General features: G+C 45.7%; 1 protein-coding gene across 2 annotated transcripts in view; it reads left to right on the top strand.

Moving 5' to 3' along the window:
* STX5 (syntaxin 5) overlaps window positions 1-16,071 on the top strand; it is a 29,712-nt gene extending 13,641 nt beyond the window's left edge. For both annotated transcript variants that reach the window (XM_007526360.2, XM_060176391.1), the window contains exon 11: window positions 15,299-16,071. In XM_007526360.2, coding sequence (XP_007526422.1) covers window positions 15,299-15,458 — 160 coding nt within the window. In that variant the 3' untranslated portion in view covers window positions 15,459-16,071. The remainder of the gene's footprint in view (window positions 1-15,298) is intronic.
* The last annotated feature ends 2,932 nt before the right edge of the window (window positions 16,072-19,003 follow it).

The following is a 19,003-nucleotide window of genomic DNA, read 5'->3' as shown; positions in this document are numbered from 1 at the left end:
CTTACCCCACCCAGTCCTTAACCTGCAGCACTACCGGCCAGCCCCCTCTTTCTTCCATTCTTACCTTGCCTGTGGGTTGCTATCCTAAAAGACCTAAGGAACAGGCCAGGGAAATAGCAGAATGGTTTTGCAAAAAGACTTTTTTTTTTTGCCTGAGGCTCTGAGGTCCCCAGTTCAGTTCCCAGTACCACCATAAACCAGAGCTGAGCAGGGCTTTGGTCTCTCTAAGGCCCCATCTCACTCATTAAAATACATAATATCGTTTTAAAATGCGGAGGGTGTAGTGGAAATAACTCACTTGGCTAATGTGCTACTTTGCTATGTGTGCGACCCATGTTCAAGCCTGGCCCTCACTGCATTGAAGGAGGCGCCAGTGCTCTGGTCTCTTGTGCACGCTTTCTCTGCTGCCTATCTAAAACAAAAACAAAAAGAGAGACAAGAGAAGAGGAAAAAAAAGAAAGGAGTGTCCTCAAGGGCCAGGTGGTGGTCTGCCTGGTAGAGCACACATACTACAGTGCACAAGGACCCGGGTTCAAGACCTTGGTCTCCATCTACAAAGAGGGGAACGTCACAAGTGGTCAAGCAGGGCTGCAGGTGTCTCTCTGTCTCTCTCCCTCTCCTCCTCCCCCTCTTAATTTCTCGCTGTCTCTATTCAAAATAAATAAATAGTTTTCCTTAATGTCCCCAGAGACAACCTGATGCCCTTTATTAAAGTAGAGTGAGTCGTGCCACCGCAGTACCTCGACCACTTGCTCCCACCCACTCAATTCCAGTGCTTTACTAAGTGGTATTTTTTGGGGGGCGGGGGGCAAAGGAGATAGTATAATGGCTATGCAGAAAGACATTCATGCCTAAGGCTCTTAATTCCCAGCTACAATCCCCAGAACCACCATTACCCACAGCTGAGCAGTAGTCTAGTAGGAAAAAAAAAGGCGGGGCTGGGGGGAGGAGGAGTAAGTGTTTTGGAGTTCCCTCTAAATTTGGCTGCTAGTGTTTTATTTTATTTCCTAGTTTTATGAGTTAAAAAATATTAGAGAGGCCAGGTAGTGGTGCACCTGGTTAAGTGCACACATTACAGTGTACAAGGACACGGGTTCAAGCTCCCGGTCCCCACTTGTAGGGGGAAAATCTTTTTATTATTTTAATTTTTTTTTTAATTTGCTTTACTTATCTGATAGAGATAGCCAGAAGTCGAGAAGAAGGGGGAGACAGAGGGAAAGAGACAGAGAGACACCTATAGCACTGCTTCACCACTTGCAAAGCTTTCCCCCTGCAGGTGGGGACTGGGGGCTCAAACCCGGGTCCTTGTACATTGTAACATGTGTACACTCAACCAGGTGCGCTACCATCCAGCCCCAGGGGAAATCTTCATAAGCAGTGAAGCAGGTCTGCACTTGTCTCTTTTTCCCTCTCCCTCCCCATCAGTTTTTCTCTGTCCTATCCAATAAATTAAATTAGAAATTAAAAAAATATATTAGGAAAAGGATTAAGGGGAAGCTTAAGAGACAGCACAACTTCCCCCCAAACCCCAGAGAGAACCAGAGCATCACTGACACAGAGAGTCCAAGAATTTATCCACTGCACCATTCCCTAGGGATCCATGCATAATGCACCTGGCGGAGTATGCCACCTACTGTACGTAAGGCCCTGTGTCTGACCTCTGGCATCAGTGAGACCAACACGGACAGAACAGGGGAGGAGCTCCATGGATGATGGAGATGAGCTGTGGTACTCTCCTCTTTCTCTAAAATAAAGAGTTAAAGATCTGGCCTGGGAGTGGGGGTGGGGCGGGCTGGCTGGTGGCACACCTGGTTGAGTACACGTATTTTAGTGCACAAGAGCCCTGGTTCAAATTTATGGTCCCTACCAACCGGGGGGAAGCTTAACAAGCAGTAAAGCAGTGCTACAGATGTCTGTCTGTCTGTCTCTCTCTCTCTCTCTCTCTCTCTGTGCCAACCTCTTCCCTCAGTTTCTCAGTGTATTGTGACTTTGTTTGTTTTTGCCTCCATGGTTATCTCTGGGGCTCGGTACCTGCACTACGAATCCACTGCTCCTGGAGGCCATTTTCCCCATTTTGTTACCCTTGTTGTAGTTGTTATAGTTGTTGGATAGGACAGAGAGGCGGGGATTTGGGGCCTCAAATTGGGATCCTTACTCCGGTCTGTGCACTTTGCACCACGTACGCTTAACCTACTGCGCTACCGCCCAACCACCACCCTTTTTTTTTTTTTGACCAGAGCACTGCTAAATTCTGGCTTATGGTGGTGCAGGGGATTAAACCTGGAACTTCAGAGCCTCAGGCATGAGAGTCTGTTTGCATAGCCATTATGCTGTCTGCCCCTACCTTCTCAATGTTTCTATACTTAGTTAATAAATAATATTTGAGTGGTCCGAGGGTATCACATTGGATAAAGTATTAACTCTCAAGCATGATGATGTCCTCAGTTCAGCCCTCAGCATCACATGTACTAGAGTGATGTCTTATTCTTTCTCTTCTCCTATCTTTCTCATTAATAAATAAAATCTTAAAGATAAATAATATTTGGTGGGCGAGGTGGTGGCACACCTGGTTAAGTGTACATATTATCATGTGTAAGGACCCAACTTCAAACCCCACACCCCACCTGCAGGAAGGGGACACTTCACAAGCAGTAAAGTAGGTCTGCAAGTGTCTTGTCTTTCTTCCTCTTTCCTCCTCCTCTTTGACTTTCTCTGTCCTATCTAATGAATGGGGGGTTGGGGGCTGGCTGCCAGAAGCAGTAGATTCATAGTGCTGGCATCAGCTCTGGTGACAAAGTTTTATTTTTTAATATTTACTTATTTTCTCTTGTTGTGCTTGCTTTTTTATTGTTATAGTTATTAATGCCATCATTGTTAGATAGGACAGAGAGAAATGGAGAGAGGAGGGGAAGACAGAGAGGGGGAGAGAAAGAGAGCCCCCTGCAGACCTGCATCACTACTTGTGAAGCGACTCCCCTGCAGGTGAGGAGCCGGGGGCTCAACCAGGATCCTTACACAGGTCCTTCTGCTTTGCAGGGACGTCTCCTTTGTGCCACCCACGCTTAACCCACTGTGCTTCCGCCCAATTTTTTAAAAATTTATTTTCCCTTTTGTTGTCCTTGTTTTTTATTGTTGTTGTAGTTATTACTGTTATTATTCACAAATGGTGAAGCGGGTCTTCAGGTGTCTAGCTTTCTCTCCCCCTTCCTGTCTTCCCCTCTTCGCTCTATTTCTCTCTGTCCTATCTAACAACAACGATGACATCAATAACAATAATACTACAACATCAATGAAAGGCAACAAAGGCTACAGAAGGGGAAATAAATAAATAAATAAGAGGAGTGGCCAGAAGGTGGAGCAGTAGATAAAGCATTCAGTTCTAGAGCATGAAGTCCTGAGTTTAATCCTCAGCAGCACATGTACCAGAGTGATGTCTGCTTCTTTCCCCTTCTCTATCATTCTTCATGAGTAAATAAAATCTTGTTTATTTATTTTGAAAAGGAGACATTAACAAAACCGTAGGATAGGAGGGGTACAACTCCACACAATTCCCACTACCAGAACTCCGTATCCCATCCCCTCCCCTGATAGCTTTCCTATTCTTTATCCCTCTGGGAGTATGGACCCAAGGTCATTGTGGGTTGCAGAAGGTAGAAGGTCTGGCTTCTGTAATTGCTTCCCTCTGAACATGGGCGTTGACTGGTCGATCCATACTCCCAGTCTGCCTCTCTCTTTCCCTAGTAGGGTGGGTCTCTGGGGAAGCAGAGTTCCAGGACACACTGGTGGGGTTGTCTGTCCAGGGAAGTCTGGTCGGCATCCTGCTGGCATCTGGAACCTGATGGCTGAAAAGAGAGTTAACATACAAAGCCAAACAAATTGTTGAACAATTATGGACCTAAAGGCTGGAATAGTGCAGATGAAGTGTTGGGGGGTACTTACTGCAAACTATTGTGTACTTTTGCTTTCAGGTATATATTTTGCCCTAGATTATGGATACGTGTGAACATATGTTCTATCTCAGGGGAGCTGGTCTATATCTAGGTTTTGGGACTTTGTTAGGAAGTGAACCACCTGGAATAGAATTAGAGAATATTATGAAAGGAATGTAATGAAGCTGAAGGGTTGTCATTCCACACCTGAAGTCTCTGGACACAGTCTGAAGTGAAGCATGCTGAGTTGGCACTCGTTGCATTGATTAGATTGTGATCGGCAGATGCAATGTTATTTGATATGAATTGAGAGAAGCATGCAGGAAAGTGCGCCCCACCCTAAGGTTCCAGGACTGGGGGAAATATAGGCTCTATAGTGGAAATGTGAGGTTCCTGCTGTCTTAGGGTTCAAGAAGACAATGGATAGTTATTGTTATCATCACATTATTTGGTAATTGGGTTAACTTTGAAAAGTCCCTTAGGATTTGCTGTACAATACCCAACATCTTGTATATAGCTGTGCCACTGGTTGCTTCTGTTCTCCCTGGTCTAGGCTTTTGAGAGAGTTCACATATCAAAGACTCAGCCTATGTATTAAAAAGACTCAGTCTGTGTTTTTTTTTTTTTTTCCTCCAGGGTTATTGCTGGGCTCGGTGCCTGCACCATGAATCCACCGCTCCTGGAGGCCATTTTTTTTTCCCCCTTTTGTTGCCCTTGTTGTAGCTTCGTTGTGGTTATTATTATTGCCCTTGTTGATGCAATTCGTTGTTGGATAGGACAGAGAGAAATGGAGAGAGGAGGGGAAGACAGAGAGGAGGAGAGAAAGATAGACACCTGCAGACCTGCTTCACTGCCTGTGAAGCGACTCCCCTGCAGGTGGGGAGCCGGGGGCTCGAACCGGGATCCTAACGCCAGTTCCTGCGCTTTGCGCCACATGCGCTTAACCCACTGCGCCACTGCCCGACCCCCTCAGTCTGTGTTTTAAAAAGTTCGAGACAATCAATTTTTCCGCTCTCATATTAATTAGTGATTTATATGACTATAATTTAATAGGAGTGTACATAGACACCATTCCCACCACCAAAAGACTGTGTCCCCTCCCACCCCCCCACCCTCGCCGCACTGGGAAGCCGAATGTCCACCCTCCCCCTCACCACAGAGCTTTTACTTTGGTGCCCTACTCTCGATTTAGTCAGATCCTGCTTTTAGTTTCCCTTTCTGTCCTTCTTCCTCAGCTTCTGTGGATGAGTGGGATCATCCCATACTCATCTTTATCTTTCTGACTTAGCTCACTTAACATAATTCTTTCTAGCTCCATCTGAGATGGGTCAGAGAAAGTGGGTTCATTGTTCATAATAGCTGCATAGTATTCCATTGTATATATATCACAGCTTTCTCAGCCACTCATCTGGTGTTGGGCACCTGCGTTGCTTCCAGGTTTTAGCTATTATGAATTGTGCTGCTATGAACATAGGAGTACACACATCTTTTTGGTTGGGTGTTATGGAGTCCTTGGGGTATAACCCCAGGAGAGGAATTACTGGGTCATATGGAAAAACGTCCATGTCTAGCCTTGTGAGAGTTCTCCAGACTGCTCTCCACAGAGATTGGACCAATTTACAGTCCCACCAGCAGTGCAAAAGGGTTCCTTTGTCCCCACAGCCTCTCCAGCATTTGTTGCTGCTGTCCTTTTTGATGTATGCCATTCTCACAGGAGTGAGGTGGTATCTTAATGTTGTATTTATTTGCATTTCTCCGACAGTCAGTGACCTGGAGCAGTTTTTCATATGTTTGTTAGCCTTTTGGATCTCCTCTGAAGTGAATGGCTTCACAAGCGGTGAAGCAGGTCTGCAGGTGTCTGTCTTTCTCTAGCTCTCTCTGTCTTCCCCTCCTCTCTCCATTTCTCCATATCTTGTCCAACAATAACAACACCAATAATAATGACGGGGGGTTAGGGGGGCCAGGTGGTAGGGCAGCGGATTAAGCGCATGTGGCGCAAAGCACTAGGACCGACACAAGGACCTGCGTAAAGACCCCTGTTCGAGCCTCTGGCTCCCCACCTGCAGGGGAGTCGCTTCACAGGCAGTGAAGCAGGTCTGCAGGTGTCTGTCTCTCCCCCTTTATGTCTCCCCCTCCTCTCTCCATTTCTCTCTGCCCTATCCAACAATAGCAGCAGATATAACTACAAGGGCAACAAAAATGGGAAAAATGGCCTCAGGAGCAGAGGATTTGTGGTACAGGCACCAAGCCCCAGCAATAACCCTGGAGGCAAATAATAATAATAACAACAATAAACAACAAGGGCAACAAAAGGGAACAAAAATTTTTAATTAATTAATTTTTAAAAACACATTAAAAAAAAAAGTCTTTAAAAAAAGTTTTTAAAAGCTGGGACCAGATGGTGGCGCACCTGGTTGAGCGCACTTGTTACAATGTACAAGGTACCAGGTTCGAGCCCCCAGTCCCCACCTGCAGGGGTAAGCCTCGCAAGTGGTGAAGCAGTGCTGCAGATGTCTGTCTCTCACCCTCTCTGTCTCTTTCTTCCCTCTTGATTTCTGACTGTCTCTACCCAATATATAAATAAAGATAATTTTTTAAAAAATTGAAAAGCTAGCCTGGAGAAGTCATTTAACAGTGATGTCATAGATGTTTAAGGTCTTGAGTTTGTGTCTGCATTTACAAAAAGGCTAATTCCTGGAAGTCAGGCAGGCTGAAGAGTCAGCCTGCCAGGTAGGCTCGCCTCTCCTGCAGCCCCAGTTAAGGCTGGCAACATATGGGAGGTGGCATGGCATTAGGGGATGCTCGGGTTCCTCTCCCTCTCTGTCTCTCTATCCGAATGAAAAAGCAGCCTAGAGGAGTGGTAAAGTCACATATGTGTGAGCTCCCAGCTCTGTAAAAAGAAAGAGAGAAAATATCGGGGGGGAGGGGGAGGGGATCCCTTCTACTCATATCTCTGGAATCAGCATCTCCCAAGTGTGAGGTTAAGTGTCCATTTTCTTTAATTTTGCCAACTCCTCAGACTTCTGCAGTCTCTCAGTTCAGTAATAAGACCATTAGTGAAGAGAATGGGGGAGAGGAGGTGTGGGAGGTCTGAGGAACCCACAGGCTCATACATTCCTGTCCTGGTACTCTTCTTCTAGCGTTTGCCCTTCTTCCGCAGCCAGTCAACAGCGTCAGGTTGAGCCTGATGTCAAGTTTCGAGACCTCCTTTGAATCTGGAGAGGTGGCAGTCGTTGACTATGTGGGTCATAGTCTGTCTGGAGCCGCAGGGGCAGTTCGGGTCGTCTCTGGCTCCCCAGCGATGGAACATAGCGGCGCACCGGCCATGGCCTGTTCGGTAGCGATTGAGGAGGGCCCAATCATAACGTGCTAGGTCAAAGCCGGGTTGACGCTTGCAGGGGTCTGTGATGAGGTGTTTGTTCTTTACCTCAGCTGACTGCCAACTCTGTTTCCAAGAGACTGGAACAGAGAAGTTCAGTGTAGGCGTAGGGGACCAGATTGGGTGACGAGACGTCAAGCGTTGGACAGGGTGGGCGAAGATATCCTGGTGCTCTTATGCCCTCAGACACAGCCTGGTGTTGGCAGCTCTGCTCTCCCCCACAGCACCTAGCAGAGCGCTGCCCCACAGGCACAGGTTAAACTGGTTTGTTGTTGTTGTTTAATTGGGGGATTAATGGTTTACGTTGAGAGTTAAATACAGTAGTTCGTACATGCGTAACATTTCCCAGTTTTACATATAACAGTTCAGCCCCCACTAGGTCCCCCTCCACCATCATGTTCCAGGACCTGAAGCCGCCCCTTTCAGAGTCTTTTATTTTTGGTGCAATACCATTCTCAGCTCTAGCTTGTAAATGGTGCAGGGGATTGAATCTGAGACCTTGGAGCCTCAGGCATAAGAATATCTTTGCACAACCATTATGCTATCTACCTCACCCAATATGATTTTTTAATTTTTTTTAACTTTTTTTCTTCAAGATTTATTTTGTTTTACTTATTATTGGATAGAGACAGAGAAGTTGAGAAGGGAGGAGGAAATTGAACCTGGGACATTGGGGCCTCAACTACATACACACACACACACACACACACACACACACACACTTTCACACTTTTCTTTTTTCTTTCCGAAAGCACTGCTCAACTCTGCTTTCTAGTGGTGCTGAAGATCAAAGCCTCAGACATGAAAGTTGTTTGCATAATCGTTATGCACCTGTCTTTTGGCCTCCTTCACTCTGCTTTCTCTCTATCTAAAAAAATAATTGGGGGAGTTAGACAGTGGCACACCCAGTTCAGCACACATATTGCCATGCACAAGAACTCAGACTCAGGGTCCCATTCCCCACCTGCAAAGGCGAAGAAGCTTCACTAGTGGTGAAGCAGTTCTGTGGGTGTCTGTCTTTTTCCCTCTCTTTCCCCTGTCCCCTCTCAATTTCTCTCTATTCCATCCAATAAAATAGAGGAGAAAGAGAAAAAGAAAGGAAAGGAAAATGGCCTCTGGGAGCTGTGAATTAGTAGTCCTAGCACCAAGCTCCAGTGATTTAAAAAAAAATTTTTTTTTAAGTATCTACAGTGGTGACTTCATCCTCAGTACTGATGGAATTACTCTACTTAACAGTCTCAGGAGGAATAGCAAGTCTAGGGGTTTCTGCTCATCTGATACCATGTCTCAGAGTCTTCACCACATGGGGCTTTCCTTGTAGTGATTCTCAGAATTTTGGTAGAAGGCATTCAGAGCAGTCCTTTCACTTTCCAATTCTCTTCCATTGCGCCTCACCTCGTAGTCATCGTAGTCAGCACAGCTTCCTGTTAAGATTTCAGTGTGGTATGGTTAGTCTAACCTGGGGAAACAGCATAATGGTTATGTAAAGAATTTCATGCTTGAGGCCCCAAGGTCCCAGGTTCAATCCCTAGCATCACCATAAACTAGAGCTGAGCAGTGCTCTGGTGTGTGTTTCCCTCTGTATCTCTCATTAAAATAAAATAAACATAAATAAATAAAAAAAGGCACGAGGAGGGTGGGGGTAGATAGCCTAATGGTTATGCAAAGAGACTCTCATGCCTGAGGCTCTGAAGTCCCAGGATTAATCCCCTGCACCACCATAAACCAGAGCTGAGCAGTGCTCTGATTAAAAAACTGTAATGTGTGGGAGTCGGGCGGTACAGCAGCTGGTTAAGCTCACGCAGGTGGCACAAAGCGCAAGAACTGGCATAAGGATCCCGGTTCGAGCTCCCAGCTCCCCACTTGCAGGGGAGTCGCTTCACAGGCAGTGAAGCAGGTCTGCAGGTGTCCATCTTTCTCTCCCCCTCTCTTGTCTTCCCCTCCTCTCTCCATTTCTCTCTGTCCTATCCAACAACGACGACATCAATAACAACGATAATAACTACAACAATAAAACAAGGACAACAAAAGGGAATAAATATTTTTTAAAAGTTTTTTAAAAAAACTAGTGTGGAGTCGGGTGGTATCACAGCAGGTTAAGCGCACATGGCGCAAAGCCCAAGGACGGGGGCGTAAGAATCCCGGTTCAAGCCCCCGGCTCCCCACCTGCGGGGTGGGGGGGGGGGTCACTTCACAGGCGGTGAAGCAGGTCTGCAGGTGCCTTTCCACCTCTCTGTCTTCCCCTTCCCTCTCCATTTCTCTCTGTCCTATCCAACAACAACGACATCAATAACTACAACAATAAAACAAGGGCAACAAAAGGGAATACATAAATAAATTTTTAAAAATTAAACAACAACAACAAAACAAACTGTCATGTGTGTGCTTAACTAGGTGCACCACCACCTGGTGCCCACAGCCCCGACTTTTGGTGATGTGAGGTATTGATCCTGGGACCTCAGAGCCTCAGGCATGAGAATCTGTTTTTTTCTTTTTTACTTTTTTGCCTCCAGAGGTATCGCTAGGCTCTGTGCCTGTACTTGCAGACTTGCTTACTTGCTTCGCCACTTACGAAGTGACTCCCCTACAAGTGGGGAGGTCCCCACCCCCTGTGTGGGAGGAGCGGAGAGGGCTCAAACCGGGATCATTACACCAGTCCTTGTGCTCTTTATTCACACCATGGGCGCTTAATTTGCAGCAATGTGCCCGGCTTCCCATCTTCTTCTAGCGTTTGCCCCCCGGCTTCCCATGAGAGTTAGTAGGCCCATTATGTTATGTCCCCCACCCACCCTACCCAGTAAAGAGAAAGAGGCGGGGAAATGCCACTGGGAATAGTATCGGCAAGGTGCCCCAGTAATAACCTTGGTGGCAAAAAAAAAAAAAAGAGGGGGGAGTGGGCAGAGATAACATAATGGTTATATAAAGAGACTCTCTTGCCTGAGGCTCCAAGATCTCAGGTTCACTCCCCGCACCACCTAAAACTAGAGCTGTGCAGTGCTCTGGTCAAAGAGGGAAGACAGATAAATGAAGGGGGGAAAGCCATGATTTCCTGACCGACTTTTTCTTTATTGAGAGAGAACAGAAATGTTGGCGGGAAGTTCTTATGCTGGATTCTTTCCCTCTGGTTTTGTTTTTATTTTTCTTCTCTCATTCTCTTCATTCTTCTACTCATTCTTTTATCCTCCTCCTCTTACAGATTTTTCTAATTTTCCTCAGGTGGTCCCTTCCCAAACCATTTTTTTTTCTGCCACATTCTTTCTGTTTTCTGATTCAGTTACCACTTCTTTTTTAGTATCCTAGTGACTTTTAAGTTTCATTTCATTTTTTTTAACTATCAGTTTCCTTATTTTCCTTTCTTTTTCACCAGAACGTCTATTTATTATAAACATTTGTAATCTTCACAAGATGTCCTGACGTTCATCCTATTTAGACTGTTTTATTTTTTTCAACCAAATCTCTTTCTTGAGGAAGTGATGATTTACCTTTAGTGCTTTTTATTCATTCATTCGTACACTTAGATGTATTCAAGATAAAATGTTATTGTTTTCTGTTTTTGTTAAGCAAAGCCATTCATGATTGCCTAGAAGATACTGGGCATGAAGAAACAAATGTACTCACGGTGAGAAAGATAGTTACTATTTCATACATTGAGTGTGCCCCCTTCTTTATTTTATTTACTCCCCACCCCTTTTTAAAAATAATTTATTTATTTTGAATACAGAAGGATAGAAATTGAGAAGGGGGCAGAGGGTAAATCGCATAATGGTTATGCAAAGAGGCTCTCATGACTGAGGCTCCAACTTCCCAGGTTCAGTCCCCCACACCACCATAAGCCAGAACTGAAGTGTTCTGGTAAAAAAAAAAAAAAGAAAGAAAAAAAAAAAGAAATTGAGAAGGGGGCCCACCTGCAGAGGGGTCGCTTCAGAAGCCGTGAAGCAGGTCTGCAGGTGTCTATCTTTCTCTCCCCCTCTCAGTTTTCCCCTCCTCTCTTCATTTCTCTCTGTCCTATCCAGCAACAGCAGCCAAAACAACAATAACTACAACAATGATAAAAACAACAAGGGCAAAAAAAAAAGGAAAATGAGTCTCTTTCCATTAGAATTACACTATCTACCCCCACCAAAACAAAATTTCTTTTTAATCTTTTTTTGAAGATACTTTATTTTATTTTTGCCACCAGGGTTGTTGCTAGAGCTCTATGCCTGCACTACAAATCCACTGCTCCGAGAGGCTAGTTTTTCCATTTTTTTGCCCTTGTTGTTTATCATTGGTGGTGGTGGTGGTGGTGTTGGAGAGGATAGAAATGGAGAGAGGCAGTGAAGACAGAGAGAGGGAGAGAAGGATAGACACCTGCAAACCTGCCTCACCACTTGTGAAGCGACCCCTCTGCATGTGGGGAGCTGGGGCTTGAACCAGGATCTTTATGTCAGTCTTTGCGCTTTGCGCCTTGCGCCACGTGCACTTAGCCCGTTATGCAAGAACCTGGCCCCCACTTTACTTTATTTTAATGAGAGAGAGGGAGATAGGAAAAAGGCCAGAGCACTACTCAGCTCTCGTTTATGGTGGTGCTGGGTATTGAATTTGGGACATGAGAGCTTCAGGCATGAAAGTCTTTTGTAGAACCATTATGCTGTCTCCTCAGCTCTGAAACAATAGTCCTTGATTCTAGTGGCCTGTGAAGTTTTTTCCCATCTGTTCCACATGCAGAGCATCTTTGTGTATGTGTGTGTGTGTGTGTGTGTGTGTGTGTGTGTGTGTATATATATATATGTAATTTATTGTAAAGGGACAGAGAAATTTAGAGAGGGACCAGGTGGTGGTGCATGTTCCAATGCACAGGGACCCGGGTTCAAGCTCCCGGTCCTCACCTGCAGGGGGAAAGCTTCATGATAGGTGAAACAGTGCTGCAGGTGTGTCTCTGTTTCCTTATCTTCCCCTTCCCTCTCAAGTTTTGTCTCTAATAAATAAATAAAATTTAAAAAAGAGAAATTTAGAGATCAAGAGTCAACTGGGTCACTACTTCACTGCTCATGAAGCTCTTTCCCTATGCAGGTAGGGATCAGGGAGTTGAGCCTGGGGCCTTGAGCATTGTAACGTATACTCAACTGGATACACCACCCCCAAATCCCTCCAGAACTTTTTTAACGAGAGCACTGCTCAGCTCTGGTTTATGGTGGTGTGGGGGATTGAACCTGGGATTTTGGAACCTCAGGCGTGCTATCTACCCCCACCCTAGAACTTTTTAAATGCAAAAATGCATATGGCACAGAAAAAGAAAAGATGGGGGGAAAAAAGAATTTGCCCTATGCACAAATTAGTGAACCCAATTAAAAGGGGGAAGGATAGCATAATGGTTATGCAAACAGCTGTCATGCCTGAGGCTCCATGGTCCTATCCAGGTTTAATCCCCTGCACCACCACAAAGCAGAGTTGATCAGTGTTCAGAGGAAGGGAAGAAGGAAGGAAGGAAGGAGAAAAGAAGAGTGGGGTAGATAGCATAATGGTTACACAAAGAGACTTCCATGCCTGAGACTCCAAAGTCCCAGGATCAATTCCCAACAAGGTAGAGCTGAGCAGTTAAAAGAAGGGGGCGGGGCCGGGCGTTGGCACACCTGGTTGAGCGCATGTATTACAGTGTGCAAGGACCCAAGTTCAAATCCCCAGTCCCCACCTGCAGGGGGAAAGCTTTCTGAGTGGTGAAGCAGTGCTGCAGGTGTTTCTCTGTCTCTCTCTCTCTCCCTCTCTACCACCCCCTTCCCTCTTGATTTCTGGCTGTACTTATCCAAAAAATAAAGATTAAAAAAAAATTTTTTTTTAAAAAAAGAAGGGAGCCGGGTGGTAGCCCAGCGGGTTAAGCGCACGTGGCGCCAAGTGCAAGGACTGGAGTAAGAATCCGGGTTCAAGCCCCAGGGTTCCCCACCTGCAGGAGGGTTGCCTCACAAGTGGTGAAGCAGGTCTGCAGGCGTCTCTCTTTCTCTCCCCCTCTGTGTCTTCTCCTCCTCTCTTGATTTTTCTCTGTCCTGTCCAACAATAATGACGTCAATAACAACAATAATAATAACCATAATAATGATAAAACGAAAAGGGGAAAAAATAGCCTCCAGGAGCTGTGGAGCCCCAGCAATAACTATGGAGGCAAAAAAAAAAAAAACATAGAGAAAGAAAAGAAAAGGAATCAGGCGGTAGCACAGCGGGTTAAACGCACGTGGCATCAAGCACAAGGACCAGTGGAAAGATCCCGGTACAAGCCCCCGTGCAGGAGAGTCACTTCACAAGTGGTGAAGCAGGTTTACAGGTATCTGTTTTTCTCTCCCTTCTCTGTCTTCCCCTCCTCTCTCCATTTCTCTCTGTCCTATCCAATAAAGACAACAACAATAATAACTACAACAATAAAACAAGGTCAACAAGAAGGGAATAAATAAATAGATATTAAAAGAAAAGGAAAAGAAACAGAATTTAAAAAATGAAAAGCCAGCCCTCACCTTCAGGAGAAATCTTTTCAAGTGAAGCAGTACTGCAGGTGTCTCTGTCTCTCCTCTCTTATCTCCACCTTTCTTTCGATTTCTGTCTATCCAAAGTCCCAGGTTCAATCCCCTGCATCACCATAAGCCAGAGTTGACAGTGCTCTGGTAAATTAAAGTTAAAACAAAAAAGAAGAAAGATGCAAAGGTTGTTTGCAGGAAGGTGGAGGGTGGGGACCCAGAACTTTGGTGGTGGTTGTGGTGTGGAACTATACCCTATAATCTTATAACCCACTATTAATAACAATTTAAAAATGGACCAAAAAAAAAAAGGAATGGAATCATCTTGTGCATATTTTATAATTTATTTTTTAAGGTTTTTTTTTTTAAGATTTTATTTATTTATTAATGAGAAAGATAGGAGAGAGAGAGAAAGAACCAGAAATCACTCTGGTACATGTGCTGCTGGGAACTGAACTCAGGACCTCATGCTTGGGAGTGTAGTGCCTTAGCCACTGTACCACTACCCGGACCACAGTTTTTTTTTTTTTGTTTTGTTTTGTTTTTAAATATTTATTTCAGCTGATAGAAAATAGTGAAATTGAGAGGGGGAAGGGAGATAGAGAGGAAGAGAGACACCTGCAGCTCTGCTTTACAGCTTGAAAAGCTTGCTCCCTGCAGGTGAGTATTGGAGGCTTAAACCTAGATCCTTGCACATTGTAATATGTGTACTCAGTGTACTCTACTGGCGTACCACCACCCAACTGCTGCCTTGTTTTATTATTTGCCTCCAGGGTTATTGCTGCACTACAAACCACTGCTTCTGAGGACATTTTGGGTTTTTTTTTTTTTTTTTTGGGTAGTACAGAGAAATTGAGAGAGGGAGAAAGACACTGGGGCAAGGGTAGATAGCATAATGGTTATACAAACAGGGCTTTGAAGTCCCAGGTTCGATCCCCTACACCATCATAAGTCAAAGCTGCTTAGTACTCTGGGGGGGGGGGAAGTGAGGTGAGGTGAGAGGAGGAGGGGAGGGGAGACAGAGAGAGAGACAGACACACCTGCAAACCTGTTCGACCGCTTATCAAGCAACCTCCCTGTAGGTGGCTCAAACCACCTTGTGCTTTGTTTTTGTTTTTGTTGTTTGTTTGTTTTTACCAGAGCACTGTTCAGCTCTGGCTTATGGTGGTGCGGGGGATTGAACCTGGGACTTTGGAGCCTCAGGCATGAGAGTCTGTTTGCTTAACCATTATGCTATCTACCCTCCGCCCCCACGTTGTGCTTTGTACTGTGTGTGCCACCACCCAGTCCTCTATTTTATTTATTACTTAAGAGAGTGTTCACATTCGGCGGAAGAGAGGCAAACCGGAATACTACTGTTGTGACACGTGGTCCAAGGATGGAACCAGGAACCTCAGTCATCAAAGTCTATCACTCTACCATTTGAACTATCTCCCCAAGTGTTATAAGAGTTTCTTTTACTTAATTCAGTGTGTTTCTGTCTCCTCCCCTTCCCACCCTATTCCCAGGATCGATGAGAACGTGCTGGGAGCCCAGCTGGATGTTGATGCTGCCCACTCAGAGATCCTCAAGTACTTCCAGTCCGTCACCTCCAACCGGTGGCTCATGGTCAAAATCTTCCTCATCCTCATTGTCTTCTTCATCATCTTTGTGGTCTTCCTTGCCTGAACCCTCTCTATGTTGAAGCACTCCATGGGGGGAGGTGGCCTGCACCCCTCCTGGGAGGGCAGGTGACCAGTGCTGCCACTGAGCCTGTGCAGGGTGCTTAGGAGAAAGACCCTGTTTTTCCCAGAACTGCTAAGAGTGGCCAATGCCCTGGTCTCCCACCCCTTGCCTCCGGCCACCCATGACCTCCCCTCACCATCCCCAAGCCCATGAAACACACACGGTTCTGGATTTGGACTCTGCTGTGATGGGGCTTGAAGGGAGCAGAGGCCAATGGGGGGCGGGGGCAAAGGGGGAGATTATCTGTCTCTACTAGGAGATTTTTATAAACCATCCCCCAGTCTCTCCCAAAGGAAACTTCGGCAGCAAGGGGAAATGACACCTTCCCCCCCCCCCACCTTCCTGACAAGGAGAGGAAGTGAAATGCCCCCTCCCCAGGGACCAATTTTCCCATCTGGGTTAGAATTTGACCTCTTAACTCTCTTCACCATGTGAGGCTGGGCCCCCTGAGCCCCACAGCTGCCCGGAAAGCCCCAGCTTTGGCTACCGGTGACTCTCAATCTGCCAAATAAGCTGCAACTGTTTTCTCCCAATTACAGCAAGACTGTCAGCCTCACTAGTCTTGTCTTCATTTCTGGGTGTGTGTGATGAATGGCCTAGTCAGCGAATGGTGTGGGCCCTGTTGCCTGGTTCCTCAACTGGGCTGATGGCTTTGAGGGGCCAGGCTTTGGACTCTGTGCACATAACGGCCTCCAGGTAGGTATTCCCTGGAGCACCTCATTATCATGGAAACTTCCCTTCAGAGCCAGGAGCAGGCCTAGAAGTTGTTCCTTGACTAATGGGGGCAACTTCCAAACCACTTCTCAACAATTTGGATCTGTTTCATCTGGCCTCCACCAAGATTGGTTGTTGGCTCCAGCAGAGGCTCTTGGTCTGCTCCAGTTCCTTAACCAAAACAAGCCACTCACAAGAGAATGGAAACACCTTTGAATTTTTACCTTCCAGGGAAGTTGATCTGCTTGGCCATTCCTGACCATGACCCACAGTCACATCATTCTGGAGTCTTAATTAAAGTCCCGTGTGTCTACCCCTCTCCCCAGTCGCAGCCAAAGGAAGCTCAAGCTATTCAACTATCACTGTATATTGACTGGGCTGGCCCTAGTGGTTTTGGGGATCTAGGAAAACCCATGTTTACTAGCCTGGGCATGTTAATACTGTTTCCCTCGTGGCCTCTGCAGGATCTGGTTTCAATTATATCTCCTCTGCCCACTGAAGAATGACTATGACCTTAGCATAGCACATCTGAAGTGTATAAGGGGAGTAGGTTACCCAGTAGGATATACCCAAAGATCCAGGTTTGAGCCTCCCGCTCCCATGGGAAATACTTTCCTGACAGAAGCTTCATTAACAGTAGAGCAATGCTATGATGTCTCTCTTCTCAGTCTCTTTCCCTCTGTCTCAGTCTAAAAATCAAAATCTGCCAGTAGCAGTTAAATAATCCTAGTGGGGAGTCGGGCAGTAGCGCAGCGGGTTAAGCTCATGTGGTGCAAACTGCAAGGACCAGTGTAAGGATCCCGGTTCAAGCCCTCGGCTCCCCACCTGCAAGGGAGTCTCTTTACAAGCGGTGAAGCAGGTCTGCAGGTGTCTGTCTTTTTCTCCCCCTCTCTGTCTTCCCCTTCTCTCTCCATTTCTGTCCTATCCAACAGCAAAGACAGACAACAATAATAATTACAACAATAAAACAAGGGCAACAAAATAAAATTAAAATTGAAAAATAATCCTACTGATAAACCTGATGGAAAAAAATGGTTAGGGAATTTTATAAGGACAGTTGCTTGCAGAGGTCTGACACAGTCTGACTTGGTAACTCTTCTTGGAGGTCTGCATAGATTTGAATTTTATTTTGTACTGAGCTCTGCTGTATGGTAGGCATGATACTGGCTGAGGCTGAATGGGAAGGAAAAGGAAGGATGGGTAGATAGCATAATGGTTATGCAAAGAGACTCATGGTTAAGCGCACACTACAGTGCACGAGGACCCAGGTTCAAGCCCTTGGTCCCCACCTACAAGGGGAAAGCTTCAGGAGTGGTGAAGCGGGCTGCAGGTGTCTGTCTCTCTCCCTCTCTGTTTCCACCTTCTCTCAATTTGTCTCTATCCGATAATTTTAAAAATCTATGGGGCAGGGTAGATAGCATAATGGTTATGCAAAGAGACTCTCATGCCTGAGGCTCCGAAGTCCTATGCCACCCCCAAGCCACCATAAGCCAGAGCTGGGCAGTGCTCTGGTGTTTCTGTCTCTCTGCATCTCTCTCAAAAATAAAATAAGTATTTTTAAAAAAAAAACAATAAATAGACCATGTCCCTCCTCTTATAGAGCTTGCATTGTAGTTTTCTCTTTCCTAATAATTTTTAAAAACTTTATAAGTGATTTAATATTTACCAAATTATTTTTTAGGTTTTATTAGTGATTTAATATTGATTTACAAAGTTGCATGTCAACAGGTGTATAATTCCACACCATTCCCACCAACAGAGTTCTGAGTCTTCAAAACTTCTCCCCACTAGCAAGCCACTACAGTTCCCCTAAGGTTGTAGGCATGGGCATATTATTATTATTATTTTATTATTATTATTATTAACCATTCACCCAACCTTGTAGCAGTGCTGGCTGGCCGTAGTGGACCGATTATCCCCCCCCCCATTTGTCACCAAGGTTATTGCTGGGGTTTGGTGCCAGCACTACAAATCCACTGATCCCAGTCATTTCCCACCCACACCCCCTTTCTATTAGGACAGAAATTGAGAAGGGAGGGAAAGACAGAGAAAAATAAAAACACCTGCAGGAGAGTAGCAGGTGCTAGTGGCAGTCCCAGGGCTATTTTACTTAAGATGTTATTAACATGAGAGGGAAGGGAGGAGAAACAGTTTCACTCTGGCACGTGCCAGGCATGGAACTCTGGACCTCATTCTGTTAAATTCAAAGCAGTAGCTACTGTGCACATCTACTTACTAATAAGAGGGAGAGGATTAGAGCATCACTGGCATAGTCAATGCCAGGGATCAAATTAGGACCTTGCGCTTAAGAGTTTCGCATTATCCACTGCACCGGTGCTCAGGTGCCATCAGACAGGAGAGCCCTCACAGCTGTTCCACTATTCACGGAGTTTCCTTCCTGAACTTGAGCCGGGGCTCGCCTGCTTGGTAAAAGACTTAGTACATAGGGGAGCTGTCTGTCTCTCCACTGCTTCTGATAATCCATTTTATTTTATTAGCCAGAGTAATTACTGATCAGCTCTGATTTATGGTGGTGCGGGGGACTGAACCTGGGACTTCAGAGCCTCAGGCATGAGAGTCTCTTTGCATAACCATTAGGCTATGTAACCTCACCCTGAAAGTCAGGAACGGATATCATTAATCCCTATCCCAGATTTTAGATAAATCATTTTAGATCAATCGGTTTAGAGCCCGCTGGCAAGTTGCTGGACTGAATAAACAAACACAGGCTGCATGACTCGGGGGGTGAGGGGGGGTGTCAGCAATCACCCCAG

This window comes from Erinaceus europaeus, chromosome 17 (assembly GCF_950295315.1).
Source record: "Erinaceus europaeus chromosome 17, mEriEur2.1, whole genome shotgun sequence".
Lineage (NCBI taxonomy): Eukaryota > Metazoa > Chordata > Mammalia > Eulipotyphla > Erinaceidae > Erinaceus > Erinaceus europaeus.
This window is presented reverse-complemented; position numbering and strand designations above follow the sequence as displayed.